This window comes from Amblyomma maculatum, chromosome 6 (genome assembly GCF_055883805.1).
Source record: "Amblyomma maculatum isolate TAMU_Amacu chromosome 6, ASM5588380v1, whole genome shotgun sequence".
NCBI lineage: Eukaryota > Metazoa > Arthropoda > Arachnida > Ixodida > Ixodidae > Amblyomma > Amblyomma maculatum.
Window position 1 is genome coordinate 132,131,238 of NC_139349.1, and position 15,362 is coordinate 132,146,599.

The window sequence follows — 15,362 nt, forward strand, 5'->3', positions numbered from 1 at the left end:
CCTAAGACTGCCATTTATACCAGTTCCTTTCCTTCTCTTCTTTGGCGCAACCATCAAAGGGCATGCCCTAAAACCGGTGCGAAAGTTACTCCATAGCTATAATATTGCGACTGGAGGGTTTGCTTGTTAGCGCTGTTATGTCTGGATTATACTTACAAACTTTAATTACATTTTCTTAAATATCCTTCTATCATTAGTATTCCTATCACCTCAAAATTTTTCCAAATTATTTTAGCAATACTAATTCTTTATCAATAAGTTATCTATAGTACAGAAGTTGACATGAATTATATTCTTGCCCCTCACTAATCCCCCACTGTGGATATGTGCCATATGCACCAAGGAGAGAATAAAAGCCAGTGCTTGCACTGTCTTTCTCCTGTGTTTTTATTTTATTTTGTGCACACTGCATTTGAATATTGCGATAACTATCCAAACCAATTATCCTGAATTTCTACTCTCTACCAGGTGCCAAAGTGACCCAGGCTATGAGAGATGCCGTAGTGGAGGGCTTCAGAAATTTCAACCACCGAGGTTCTTAACATGCATCGACACTGCACAGCACATGGGCACCTTGCTTTTCGCCCCCATTGGAAAGCGGCCGCCGCGACCGGGATTCGATCCCGCATCCTTGGGTGCAGCAGTTAAGTGCCTTAACCACTGTACCACCACGGGTGAAGCTACCTTGAAATGTGTGGAGTTTTTAGTTAAGCTTCTGACTAGTATATTTTGTATTTTATAGAAATATCGAACTATTTTGCAACTCTCTTTTATATATCCGGGGCAGACTGTATTCATATGTTATTTCTGGTGCATGTGTACCTTTCAGCATCCCCTGCCCAAAAAGCTCTAATTACTTCATGGCGTTTGCCCAGTAAATAATGCACAGTACAAATACAGTCAGGCACCTGGTCGTAATTGGATGTGTTGATGGCCTTTATAGTTATATCAGTTTTTAGAACGTAAAAAATGCATTGACACACAGCATTGCAACGCAGTCCAATTTTGGCCATCTCGCGCATCATTCGAAAAGAATGGACACAAGAACGCCCACTAAGAGAGGTGTCTCAGCTACATGATATGTGACCTTAAACCAGGGTATCGAACCGCAACCAGAACTGAACCGAAAACCGGAACCGGAACCGAACCCGAATTTTTCCCGCCATTTTGGCACTGAACCCGAACCGGAACAAATCAGAGGAAACATTCCGAACCGGTTCGCGGTATTGTTCCAACCCACTTTTGCTGGCAATTTACTTTCATTACTTTTTGTTTTATCGCTGCTGTAAAGCGCTCTCCTCGCTTATTTCCAACGTGCCACTGCACATCGCAAACACCACAACTATATTGAAAAATTGTTCTTTGCTAAAACATGACAAGAACAAAAGAAAATATATTGCCACATGCATAGCATTAGTCTCTGGTGTCGAGGTATCGTTTCCTCCCAAACACGGGTGGCCGCTGCACTGCTCAATGGCGCCGCTCATGGAGAATGTTTCCCCATTCTAAAGCCTTCCTAGGAAGTGAAATAATTGCAGATGAATTGCAAGTTTAGCAATATATTTAGATAAATAAATATATAACCATGTACAACTCAAAACGAAATGATAAATCTGTTAAAAATGTCATGCAAATCATTTTATTTTCTTATCGTTTGACGACGTCGCAATGAGTCACATGGCACGTGCACAGCAGCCGTATGCAATGCGACACAACAGACGCAATTTGGTTGACCGAGACTTCAAAATGATAAGCCGACGCTGATGGTGGGAAGGCTGCCTTGGGCAGCAAATTAGCGCTCTGTTCTTGAGTTGTATCTGAACTTAGCACTAAGATGAATTCAAAAGTTGATTTCCCATTTTGCCTTATCTTCCTTTTGTCCCTAGCGTTGACTGTTTGTTTTATTTCCCTTGGCATGTTAGACTATGCCAGGAATGAAGCTCCGATGTTGAAATGTGAAGACTGGGTGGAGCAAGAAAAATTACCGGTAGGAGTATTAATTCACAAGCTCAATTTGGTGTGCTGTCATTTAGGCCTCTAAAACTATGGTGTCGAATCGTAAATTATGCGAATAAACATACCAGTCTAAGAGCCTCAATGTTCTAGAAGACGTTATATAGCCCGCCTATGCAGGTAACAATGACACGCAACAATGCGGTGATCGCATCGCATCGCGGTCGCGACCACAGGAGGGAGAGAATTCCGGTTCCCCGGTAAATACGATAATGACTCCAACTCCAATACGTGGTGGAGGGGACCTTTGCCACCGTCTTTTGGGCCACAACACATGGGTGCCTTTGCATTTCACCTATATGGAAACACGAAATGCAAAGGGGCCCGTGTGCTAGGCGATGTATATATATAGTCACATATGGTATATACATAGTTAATCTTGGGGTGTGTGCTTAGTTCGACCTTGATCTGATTTCAAAGTCCTTTTCTGGCAGCCGGACGAAACATTTTTGTACTTGTAATAGTAGAGGTTTCGCTTCTAAACTAAAATTCATGTGACATATTCTACCTGAAAAGTGCAGCAAGAAACATTATTTTCTTTTACCTTCGACGCGTGACAGCTTTAGTTGGTTATGTGCCAATGAAAATAATCATTATTTTTCGCCCATCCTGCTCTAATTCTCGGTCACTCATTATAAACATTTTGTTGACGTCTGTACAACCGAATAGAGCTCATCACATCTGACAACAAAAAATAAGAGACATAGTACTAAATGAACTTTTAGCATTTATTAAGGCGAATGCCTTTAATGCTTCATCGTTATCGGCAGAAGGTGTCACACTTTCGAGGTAGATAGTTAAAAATAAATAAATAAGCTTTGTCTCCCCGGGAATCGAAGCTCCATTCCTTGGATCCCCTACTGAGCGCTCTACCAACTGCGCCACGCCTCGTGAAACGTTCAACATAATTCCCCTTGTCTACCGTTAGGATAGCGGGATTCCGCGAGTAACAGATACTGTGCCTTTAATTTCCTGTAAACGAATTATTGAACGCCAGTGAACTTTGATGCGTTCAACGGAATGCTGGTTGTTGTTGTTGTTGTTGTGGCTGTAGGAAGAAGGAAAAGAAAATGCACGGGCCTGCTACTGGCTCTGTAGCTGAGCCACCTCCGCTGCCCCCTGCGGACAGAAGAAAGAAAGTGGAGAAGAAAAAGAAGAGGTAGAGAAAGACGCGCGCCGCAACAGCCATCGTCCACCACCGAAGCAGTGGCGGGTGCAATGACGGCCTACGACAGACAAAAACTCTGTAGCAGGCCAGAACTCGCCGCAAGCGGCACCGACCGGCCAGTCCCAGCTTCACAGGGCCAGGAAGAGCCACTCTTCACCACCTCCCCTGGTTGTGTTCGACAAGGGGAGCGCCATGTACCAGTCGTGATGTCACCAGGCGATTCATGCATTCAAGCTGATCCCGCCGAGTGTCCGATCCAGGCGTCCGTGCAGCGCCTTTCATTTGGCGCTTCCTCGAACGCCGCACTACACAGCAAACAAAAGCAGACCCAGATGTCTAGGAGGCGTTAGTACAGCAGGCATCAGCGGCATTTCAAACTGATTTACAGGATAAAAAAGGCGCAGTATCTGTCACAATTCTCCATGGACACGTGTACCACACCGTAAAGGAAGGGAGGAAGGTGGGCGTGAAAGAAGAGAGAGAGACAGAGGTGCTGTAGTGGAGAACTACGATCTAGTGCGCTATAATGGCTTTCGCCTCATCGCAGTTTAGTAGTCTGCTACTGGCTCGTGTGGACAAAGAGAGAAAGTAGAGAAGAAAGAAAAAGAAAAGGGAGAGAAAGATTGGCGCCGCAACAACCGCCTAAGCGGTGGCTGGTGCAATGACGGCCTACAACAGATAAAATTTTGGTGGCAGAGACTAGCCCCCGCCGCAAGCGGCGTTGACCTATCAGTCCCAGCCCCATAGGGCCAGCAACAGCCACCCTTCACCACCAGCATTTTCTTTTCCTTCTTTCTACAGCCACAACAACTTTAGTGGTCCAACGTGCCCTCTAGAATTTTTTTTATATACTGAAACAGGAAAAACAATCCAGTATTAAAAAAGTGGAACAAAAAATACACCCGAGAGTTTTTTGTTTTCAGGTTAGGTCTTTTGTTTCCCCACCACGATGATGCAGTGGTAAGACGCCCGACTACTGTGCCAGAGTTCCCGGGTTCGATCCCGACTACGGTGGCTGCGTTTCAATGGAGGCGAAACAAAGTGGTGTCCGTGTGCTGTGCGATGTCAGCGCACATTAAAGATCCCCAGGTGGTCGAAATTACTCTGCAGCCCTCCACTACGGCACCCCTTTCTCTCTCTCCACTTTCACTCCCACCTTCCTTCCTTCCCTTACGCCCAATTCAGGTGTCCACAGAATCAAGTGTGACAGATGCTGTGCCTTTTCCATCCTGTGAACCGAATTTTATTATTATTATTAAAGTTTTGTTTTTTTTCTGAACCCGTTTGAACCGGTTAGGGCAGGGTCGAACCAATTCGAACCGGAACGGAACGGTGCCGAACCCGAGCCTGAAAGGCGTGAACCCGAAACCGAACTCGAAAAAATTCCGGTTCGACACCCTGCCTTGAACGTCCGGTCTGAGCCACTGCTTGGTTAAAGCATCTCTCTCATCTGTTGAAGTGGAAGCAGGGATATAGTCCATCTGGTGCTATTGCCCAGGGCACAACCAGTCAAGCTCGCTATCTGCTCTGCTGGCTTCAGCTGGGCATTTCACAGATTCCTGGCAACAAGAAGGCATCAAACATTCATTAATGATAACAATAATGCCCACCAAAAGAGGTGTCTCAGCTGCATGTGTGCATGATGTGCCCTTCAACATCCGGTCTGGACTACTGCTTGGTGCTCCGGCTCATCTGTTGAAGCGGAAGCAGGAATATAGTCCATCTGGTGCTATTGCCATATGACTGAAGGCACAACCAGTCAAGCTCGCTATCCGCTCTGATGGCTTCAGCCGGGCATTTCACAGGTTCCTCGGAAGAAGGCATCAAATATTCATTAATGATAACAGTAACTCTCTGCATTACTGGAATCAGTAATTCACTAACATCGGCAACGTCCTCTTATGAAAATGAGGCATCAGCTGCTAACAAAACCAGGTTACATGATCAACTAACTGTTAGCAAGTTTTAGGCCACCTGTCTTGAGACTGCCCCAGAAAGTACAGCCATCTTTTGTAGAGAATCATAAGTGGATGATGCTAGCGCAAAAACGGTGCAGTTCCAACATTCAAGCTTCAGGGCTTAAGACCTCATGAGATAAATAGAGAGTCTGCCAAACACACAGGGCATTAGCACAAAATGAGAATTCAAGAGTAGCTATCACAAAGACAGCAAAGTGCCTAGGAAAACGTTTACAAAATCATAAGATGCTCTATTTCTTCCAAGGCTGTAGGTTAAAAGATCCAGATGTGAAATGTTTCCTTGCATGTTTCCCTCTCTAATTATGTGTTTGATATTAGTATGCATAGGTTTCCTCAGTGTATTCCCCTATGACTAGGAAATGATTTGTGGTTGGATTTCTTCATGCTACTTCAGTTTTCATTTCAACTATCGAATGACTGCCCTGACAATAAAGGTGTGCTTGAGTCATGGCGGAACATTAAAAAAGTGCCATGTGATTGCTCATACGAAGTTTTACTAGCAGTTATATGTTTTTTTGTTTTGTTTTTTTCATGCCTCATGCGACCTGAAGCCACCTCTGACATCACAGGCGTTGTTTGGCTGTTGAAACCAAAGCTGCATGAAAAAAATTCAGTTACATTTTTGCAGTTGACAGTTGTAGACAAATACCACATGCTCACCCATGTACTCCAACGTTCTAGCTGTGCATCATTACAGAGAAGAAACCAGGCAAGTGAAGATGTGCCTGCACTCCTTCGAAACTATTATCCACTAAAGGCTTCTCTCATATAGCTACTGCGACAACAGGAAAACACAAAAGCCCAAAAGAGCAACAGTCCTTTTACAAAGAAAAACAAAAAAGTCAGAACACAAAGATCATCACATTATAAGTTGAAATTGCAATGTTCACTATATGACCATAGGTCTCACACTTATTCCTGGTAAATACTTTGTTCCACTGGCACAATTTACACGTGTAAAAAGACTGGTTTATCAGTTTTGAGTTTGCTCCACCGCCCCCAAAGAGTACAGTTCAAATTCACACATGCTCATGCATCATACTAGTTTAGTTTCTGCATAGCCTATGGAATCAAAGCAGCTTGAAAGCAAACTTTCCAAAATAACTGATGTTGAAAAAGGCCTCTAAAATGGAAAGGATGTTCTGCCCCGTATTTATCAGAAACAAAAAACAATGCCAACATGATCGGACGATGTGCCAGGCACTTGCAGTTCTGTTGCAATTTATGGCAAGCCATCGAGTTAAATTTAGTGGGCCATTTTTTCTGATTTCACAGACTGTTCGTAGCCCTAACAATACATTCATTTTGCCAGGAGCACAAAATTTCGCTGACTGTTCCAGGTCGCCAGAATCCCCAAGGTCCGACTAGTGGAGATGTGTTTTTACTGCCCGCACATTTTCCCCACAGCTCTGCATACGCTGTCATGAAAGGATAAGGGCAGCTGCTGACAGCGCCAGTGATATATAGTGCATTCGCAACATTCTTCTCAGATGCAAATCACATACCCGTCAGCATTTTCTCTCTCGGAAAGCAGCTACATGTCCACTAACCACAAAGCCATACTCTGTAACAAACATGCGACTACCATATGTAGCCAAGCTGGCACACACCATGGAGTCAATCACCAGCAAAATGTGGTGCTGTAACCGTTTGCAAGGTGGACTTTCCAAGGCTAACAGGCAAGAGCCTTACACACATGGGCACAATCACTAACCCTCCTCTTTCTGCACACACTGTCTGGGGGCTGAAACCAGCACCTCCAGATCGCATTTTCAATCATTCTAATTCATAAAATTAATGCTACTCTCTAGATTGCCACCACGGTGCTTTTTTCAACAGTTTCTGTAGTTTAAGCCCCTTCATAAATTAGTTTAAAAGCAACACAATTGCTTAAATTACATGCAACAGTTGGAGTCACAAAATATGGCTCCCTGCAAGACCTGTCTCTGGTGCCAGGCTAGAGGTGCTCACCACTTGCTTCCCAGACATTACAATGCCTTTGTTCATCATTAGCGTGCACTGGCAGAGTAATGAAAACACTCAGTGGTACTCCGACAATACCCAATCCCAGATGTGTTCCTTGCACACAAACTTGTAATCACACAATGGTTTGTCAAACACTAGCAAATCATTCACCATGTGCTAAAAGAGCTAATGTGCTTGTTTAAGTCGCTTTTCATATGCAATAAAATATGCAGTTCAAGCCACACCAGCACAACCTTATAGAAGTTGTAAACATTGTAACATTGGCACAATTTAGCAGCCTCCTGCCTACCCTCACCATTTGCATGCCTGTAAAGGTAAGAAATAGTACAAAGCAAATATGTATGAAGTAAATATTAAATGCTATGCACATGGCCTCATATATAAAACTCATATATAACAGCCACAAGCATTAAAGCACGCCATGCTAGCCACAAAGGAATGCATTCAGCAACGTGTGAATTCTTACCAGTACCAAAATAGTCCAAAGAGATGTGCAAAGCTAAATTTGTTTTCTTTGTGAATGAGTACAAGTGTGTGTCAGATTTCATGTGCCATGCTACAGACAAGAATTCTTCGCACAATAAAATTGTAGCTGCACTGCTGAGACGGACTCCATCTTCTGGTCGGCCGTGGCCCACTGTATACTGCGGTAGCTATCTGCTTTCTTCTTCCAGATGATGTATTGTATACTGCGGTAGCCATCTGCTTTCTTCTTCCAGATGATGTATTGTATACTGCGGTAGCCATCTGCTTTCTTCTTCCAGATGATGTATTAAGATGGTATGCATATGTCACCACATGTGGGATTTCCCTGCAAGTGCTAAACAATGTGTAGTTTAATTTTTTCATTGATGCTGTCTTGGTTTTAAATATTGAACAATGGCTTCAACGTAAAAGGTTGCTTTAATTGAATCTCATGAGGCATGAAAGAAACTGCACAACAATCAATAAAAAATAATCTGTTGTCAATCTGGCTTTGAAGCAAGCTCAACTGAACATTGCAGTGAATTAAAGCTATATATCAGTGATTATATTGCAGTTTCATTCGTGCCTCATGTGACCTCAAGTTTCCTTTGATGCCCGAGCCATAGTTTGGCTCTCAAAACCGAGATAACATGAGAAAATAACTTTCAGTTTTAAACTAGTTAGCAGTTGTAAGTGAATGCCTCCTGCAATGAAACATGGATTGTAATGTTGTATGCGTAATAATAAAAAAAATTGCACAAAATTCAGTGCCTAGACTTTAAAACTCTGTTGGAAGATTTGGCTGAAAAGCAGGGAAGCAACGTAGCAATACAATACCACATCAGATCTGGGATAGCCCACAAGTTTGAGATTTTAAAACAAAGGCTAGTTCTAAAACTACACAAACAAACAAATAGAAAAATCATTGACAGTGGTGGCACTCTTCACTGTGGGATTTCCAAAGTGCTTCTCTCATCATCCACCTCTCGATCCATCTGTTTGGGCTGAAGCAGGTTGCTGGTGGGCCCCTGCACAGGGAAAAACTGGAACTTAACAAGCACTCTGACATTACAACCAACAAGTAGCAATGATCCCCATGTTTCGTTCCCTGCTGCTTTGTTCCATCAATATCATTTTCCTTTCTTTTAGTCCACCCATGCTAGAACAGAAAAATACATTCAACAAACTGTACAAAAGTATCCTCCCCAAGGAATACGTTGTACCCAAGGTATGAAGCATATTCCTGCACAAGGTATGAATAAAAAGTGGTTTTTATTTATATCAGAGTTCTTCTTTAAGCACTATTTCAGGCCTTTCCAATATCACAATGCAATGCCAAGAACAAATTTGATTCTTGAGGTGAAAACCCTCCATATTGCTCATTGCCATCTTGTTTGGCTGCCTGACGAATATCCATAAATTGCTGGTTTGTTGACCTTCAATCTTAGTAACAGACTTAGAAACATGTTTCTTTATGCTTATCTTGCAATATATCCCATCTTTTTGTGCAAAGAGACTTTCATTGCAGGTTTGTTGCTTTCCTTTTTTTCTTTTGTTGACATCATTAAACACACAGGGTTAGGTTTCAGTTCAGTTCAAGAAGCGTCTGGCTGCTGGTTTTAGCTGTTGGAAGCAAGCCTCAGGCCACAAGATGACCATGGCTGCACATCCCTCCAGGACAGTGGTTTTATCCTCATCTGTCACTAAGTCTCACTTTGTGGTTTGAAACACTTGTGAATGCTGTGCATGTATAAACCTGGGCTGTTTCTTTATGGCAGCTCATCAGTGCAATAAATATGAAGCACCACTACAGCCAGTGATGTCTAACATTGGTGCAATTATATGGACCTTTCACTTATACCCCTGTCACAAGGACAGTTTCGATCCTCATTGAACTCGATCTGCATTCAACTCAATGCAGATCGAGGTTGTCACAGGGCAACTTTCAAGTGCAATCGGGCTCAAGCCTGTTTTACATCAAGCTGCTTCCTCAATCGATCTTGAGATTTCAAGCACACTCGAAAGCGGTTGTCACACCCTCGTAGTGCACATGAGGAAAATTAAAACACCCGTGTAACGTGGGATGCGTCAATCCTTCTTGAAAACCTCAATGCAGATCGAGTTCAGTAAGGATCGAAAGTGACCGTGTAAACATGAACACGCTGGATCCTCAATGAACTCGATCTGCATTCAACTCAATGCAGGTCAAAGTTGTCATGGGGCAACTTTCAAGTGCAATCGAGTCCGAGCCTGCTTGGCTCAAAGCTGCTTCCTCAATCGCTCTAGAGTTTTCAAGCACATTCGAGGGCGGACCTCGCCACCTAGCGCACACGAATAAAACTTCTCAATGATCATTCAAAATGGCCGTGTAGCACCGGATGCTTCAATCCTTCTTGAAAACCTCAATGCAGATAGAGTTCAATGAAGATCGGAAGTGCTCGTGTGACAACTGTATTAGATGGCTAGCTTCGTGTCAGTTTGCCTTTTTGCCCAATATGACGGTTGTGCGGCATGTAGTCGCTTGAAGTGCACTTGTTAAAAGAATTGAATGTGGCCTCCAACCGCTAGAACGCGATGGCAGGACTCCGTAATGCAACTCTCGGTTTCGCCCGCCGACAGCAGTTACAGCAAACCTTCGATCTAGCGACCGCGTCAGCACTCGAAGTGGTACCAAAGTGTCTAAGGGGAGTGGAAAACGGCAGGTTGTTACAAAACACCGAGGATACGGTGAGTGTCGCCCGCCTAGGCAGACGAAGGAACAGAGAGGTGTGCACGCCTCGCTGGCACCCAGGATACAGTGAGTGCCGCCCGCCTAGGCAGACGAAAAAACAGAGGTGAGCACGCAAGACAACCTGCTATCAAATAGCACATCTGCCTCGCAGGTGCTGTGTGCACGCCTCGCTGGCCCCAGCCCGCCTAGGCAGACGAAGAACAGAGATGAGCACGCAAGACAATCTGCTGTCAGACCTGCCTAGCAGGTGCTGTTTCATTCTGATTTTTGATTTAGAAAGGTCTCACCCCGTGGTGGGGTGAGTGGGCCGATCCCGGAGGCAGTGCAATACCGGGCCAACCCGTGGCGGAGGTGAAGCAAGCTTCAAGCACTCCGCCGCATTCCAAAAATAAGTTTAATATCTTGGGTCCAAATAGGACCCGTATCAGATATTAAGCTGATAAGAACAGAGTGTTTTTCAGAAATGTTTTGTACATTTCCTAGCAGTTTTATTGCAGACACCTACTGTTGTTGTTCATTCCTTTTTAGGGGAAATCTCATCTGTAAAGTTTTATTCCTGCTGTGGGGTGAGTGTATTGTTGTGCGTGTAGGAAGTCTTTCTAACTCGAGCTGCTGAAGTCCACCGAAGTGCGAGCCCTTCAATTTGCAGCTACGTGTTTAGCATAGACTTCACGAGAAGCTGCGATGGTATCGCTCACCGCCAGCTTCTTGAAGAGACGCATGTAGCGTTTGCTACAGAGGCGCCTCATCACTTTGTCATTGTTGGGGTCCCAGGAGCCCAGGGCCCCAACAACGACTGCCTCAATGCTGACCCGCTGGAATTTCCGGAGCAGGTATTGGCGAACGGGTTCGTACTTGGCGACCTTACTCTCCCGTGCAGCATCGAAGGCGGTTTTGCGATTGTCAAAGGGGCATGTGACATCAATGACAATCGCCGTTTCCCCGCGCGCCAGAACAAGATCTGGGCGGAGGTTCGTGTCACCCACGGGCCGGTTCTCATGGGTGACGGTGAATCGCTTCTCAGCGGCTGTCTTCAGCCGGTCGACGATCCTGTTGTGTCGGCTGGTGTAGGCGACGCTCTGGCGCATGCAGTGGCAGAGAACATGCGGGAGGGATTCCTTGTCTTGCCCGCATCTCCGACACCGCTGGTCAGCAGCGACATCCCACGGCCTGGCTCCGTTGAGGGGCAGCAGGTTCAGCCTCGCACGGTGCACGAAGCGCCAATCGCAGAAGCGAGTGAAGCGCCCCGTCCTCATGAAGTGGGAACTGCTACGGTCGGCTGCTACGCACTCCATCACTTTCCCCTGGTTAGGCTTTTCGTGGAGATTGTGATCTCGTGCGCGCATAGCGATGCTCCGAAGTGTCCTCACCACCTTCGTGCGCTGCTTCTGCGTGACGGTCACGTCGGCGCGAGTGATGCTGGGGCCCCCCTCCTGCATGTCCCACGTGACCGCCAGGCGCCGGGAAGCCTTGCGAGCCTCCGTCCATACAGACTGAAGCTGCGTTGCCCTAGCTCGGAAGTCTCCCTCCGTCTCCCCTGTCAGGTAGGCAGCGATGTCCTCATCCGTGGCTGGTCGGCGTAGTCTCTTCGTCGTGATGGCAGTAACGGCATGCAGCGCTAGATCTCGCACCTCTAGGTCAAGAGAGGAGAGGAGCTTAAATGCATTGTCAATGCGGCAGATGTCGCTCAGCTCCGCTGCGAGGGGGATGCCGACCGAGCCCGATGCTGCGCTGCCGTAGAGGTATTCATTGGCTGCGGTTCCTGGAAGATAAAGGGATTTTTTGATTAGTGGCCGCAGTGCATCGTCGAGGCGCGCCCACTCTGACTTGCCCAACACACCGCACCGCATGGAGAAATTGAGCGCTGGATATACAAATGTTTTCACAGCGTCCAATCTCTGCCAAGGGGCGAGCATTGAGCTAAGCAGGCGGCGGCCGGTGTTGATGGCCTGGTCCACAGTAGCTCTGTCCGGGAAGACGTTGAACCCCACAGGGCGGCCCAGGAACGTCTGGCTTTCAAAATCCTGGATAATTGGGATCTCAGCTCCTGCAATAAAGAAAGGAGTCAGTCTTGTACCAACCGGTGTTTTGCCGCTCAGATGAAGAGTGCGGCACTTCGCTGGGTTAAGCTGTAGTCCCAGCCTAGAAGAAAGGGATTCAACAGTATTAATGCGGGCTTGAAGCATCTCCGGGTCATTGGCCAGGGGGGTGAGGTCATCGGCGTAGGCCAGGATGTTGTGCTGCCTCTCGCCTCCCTGCACAGCACGCAAAACAGGGTCAATGACAAAATTAAACAAGAGCCCGCTCAGTGGGCATCCCTGTCGAATCCCTGCAGAAATGTCGATCGGCCGTGTTGATCCTTCTTGTCCTATGATGGTGGTGGTGTTGTCCCTGTAGAGGTCAGCGACGATCGAACAGAAGTCGCTGCCGGCGCCTGCTCCACGTAGTGCGTCGATGAGGGCGTTGTGGGCGACAGATCCAAAGGCGTTGCTGAAGTCAAGGAACGCCACGCACAGCTCCCCACCGCCACCCCTCGCTGCGTCAAGGCGCTCCTGCAGCACGAAGTTGTGCTCAAACACACCATCGTGCGGCAGGAACCCCTTTTGACAACGAGAGAGCAGCTCGTGTTCAGCGATCCATCGCTGCAGCCGAGTGGCGAGACACCCAGCATACAGCTTTGAAATCGTCGACCCGAGTGCGATGGGGCGCCAGTTCGTGACGTCCTCCGCAGGTCCCTTCTTGTGGATGAGGATGGTCCGGGACTCCTTCCATGCTGGGGGCACTCTCTTGAACTTGAGGCAGGCGTTGAATGCTGCTGTCAGGAAGGCTGCTTCAGGGTCTGTCGTCTTCCAGTGCTGGTAGGTGATTCGGTCGTTGCCGGGCGCGGTGTTCTCACATTTCCTCAGCTTCGTCAGGACCTCCTCTTCGGTGAACTTGTCTAGAGGGAATTCCGTGAGGTCGCTGCTCTTGGCCTTGTTGAGAAGAAGGCTGGTGTCCACCTCCTTGGGGCCCCACATTGCAGTGAAGTGGTTCTCGAGATCCTGTAAAGGAACCATGCACATAGGCGACTCGCCGTCCACAATCAGGCGTACTGCTCGGCGGCGATTCCTGCGGTAAAGAGACTGGATCTGCTGAGCGTTGTCGGGGTTGGTCGGACGGCGCGGCTTACCTCCGGCCGGAGCCTTTGGCAGCTTTACCGCTTTTCCAACCTCGGTGATGGCCTCCTCCAAGATGGAAAGAAAACCATCCCAACCCTCAGCAGACACAGGCTCACGCAGCAAACACCGGAGGCGCCTGGTGTGGTCGACGAGTATGCCCTCGCACTCCAGTTCATCAGAAAGAGAATCAGTTAGTGCTCCCTGGGTGGCAGTTGCGTCATGGTGGCCGCCGCCGTCGTCGTCTTGAAGCTGCGATGTATTGCTTTCCTCGCTGATTGTTGACAGGTGAGCCTGTAGTCCGTCGCCTGCCTGCAAGGAAGGAGAATCTTGTGAATTCTCCATCTCCCTGCTGCTGTTGGGTGTGCTGCTGGCAGGCACGGGAATTCCCTGGTCATCCTGCTGGGATGGGGAGGTGGGAAAAATTAGTGCTGGTGTTGCTGCTCTCGTTGTGGTGCTGCTCTCTGGGGGAGGAGAGATGGGGGTGAGCGGTCGTGGCTCTTCCTGGCCCGCTTCCTCCCCATTGGTGTCTTGTTGAGGCGTTGCTGGTGGTGTCCTTGCATCTTGGCTGATGTCCTCTTCTTGTGGGGGCGCTAGATCCGGTGGTCTGGCATCCCGTGATGGTGTCCGTCTTAGTCTTCTCGTCGCCGCTAACGGTGGCACGGGACGAGGCGGTAATCCCTGCATGGCAGTCTGTTTGCGGTGCCACATGTGATGATTTTCCAGCCCTCTTTTTGATGGAAAAGAGAGCTGGCAATCACCGCACTTGTGGCTGTGCAAGTCAGTGCTGGCCACCTCGAGCTTCTCTCCAGTAAGACAGGGATGCGCTTTTGGCCGAGGACCGACCTCTCTGCGGCAGAGAGTGCAAAAATGCGTGACCTGGCTTATGCGCACCCCATGCTCACTTTCAAGATGCCGAGTCAGAGACTGTCGCCTGGACGTCCACAATACCGGGGAGTACGCGGTAGCGCATCCCTCTTCCGTACATCGGAACGTCCTCGCCAGCGGAAAGAACAGCGTAAGGCTGTTCCCATCACGGCGAGGTTGCGATCCGGGCTGTGGCGGTTCTTCATTGTTGGCCGGGCTTGGACTGGTGGACGGCGATCGGACTGGAATGCGGCTTCTGCTGGCGGTGAAGGCGCTGCTTGTCGGGGGCGATGACATCACTTCTAGCGGCGGCGGTCGTCTGGAAGAAATGGCGGGGTGTATCCGCGCGACATACTGCGATAATGGATTTCCTTCCGCAGAAGAGGTCAGCGCTGCAGCTCCCACGGGGAAAAAGACTATCCAGAAAGAACAGCTAACATACACTAATAATGAGACTGAAAAACCAAAGTGCGCGCAGGAAAAAAAAAGAGAATGCTCAACACCAAAAAAAAAAAAAAAAAACAATATGAGAGCCCTCACCAAGCTCGTAGCAAAGCAAAACAAAAGATGGAGCTGAACAGGAGAGAAACACCAGTAAACACCACACACAAATCACCCTCAACACAATACAAGTGAAAAAGAGCAACGCAGCAACTAATAAAAATCGTCACTCAATTACCAGGCAGACGCGGCAAAGAGCCCTCACCAAGCTCAAAGAAAAAAAAAAAGAGGTTTAACGGGAGCGAGACATGGGAAACACCACACTTGACTGGAAAACGGCTCTTGTCAATGAAGTCACATTGCAGGAACCCAATAAATCAGCACCTCAACTAAAATAAAAGGGCACACATGCAAAGAATTCGCACTAAGCTCTCAAAAAAAAAAAAAAAAAAAAACTGGTGGCAGTGCAACAAAAAGTAATAAAATAATAATAATTAAAGGCACAACCGGAGAGAAACAGCGGCAGATACTACATGAACAAACCAACAAGGATGGCA

The 15,362-nt window shown here is 47.3% G+C and overlaps 1 protein-coding gene and 1 pseudogene across 1 annotated transcript; both read right to left on the minus strand.

Annotated features, from left to right (window-relative positions):
• Positions 1–10,622: 10,622 nt before the first annotated feature.
• On the minus strand, positions 10,623–12,273 carry LOC146186773 (uncharacterized). The gene has a single exon (XM_084605732.1). It carries the CDS (start codon positions 12,256–12,258, stop codon positions 10,981–10,983), a length of 1,278 nt encoding a protein of 425 aa, XP_084461858.1. The 5' UTR covers positions 12,259–12,273; the 3' UTR covers positions 10,623–10,980.
• On the minus strand, positions 10,640–10,812 carry LOC146186774 (U2 spliceosomal RNA; annotated as a pseudogene).
• Positions 12,274–15,362: the final 3,089 nt, after the last annotated feature.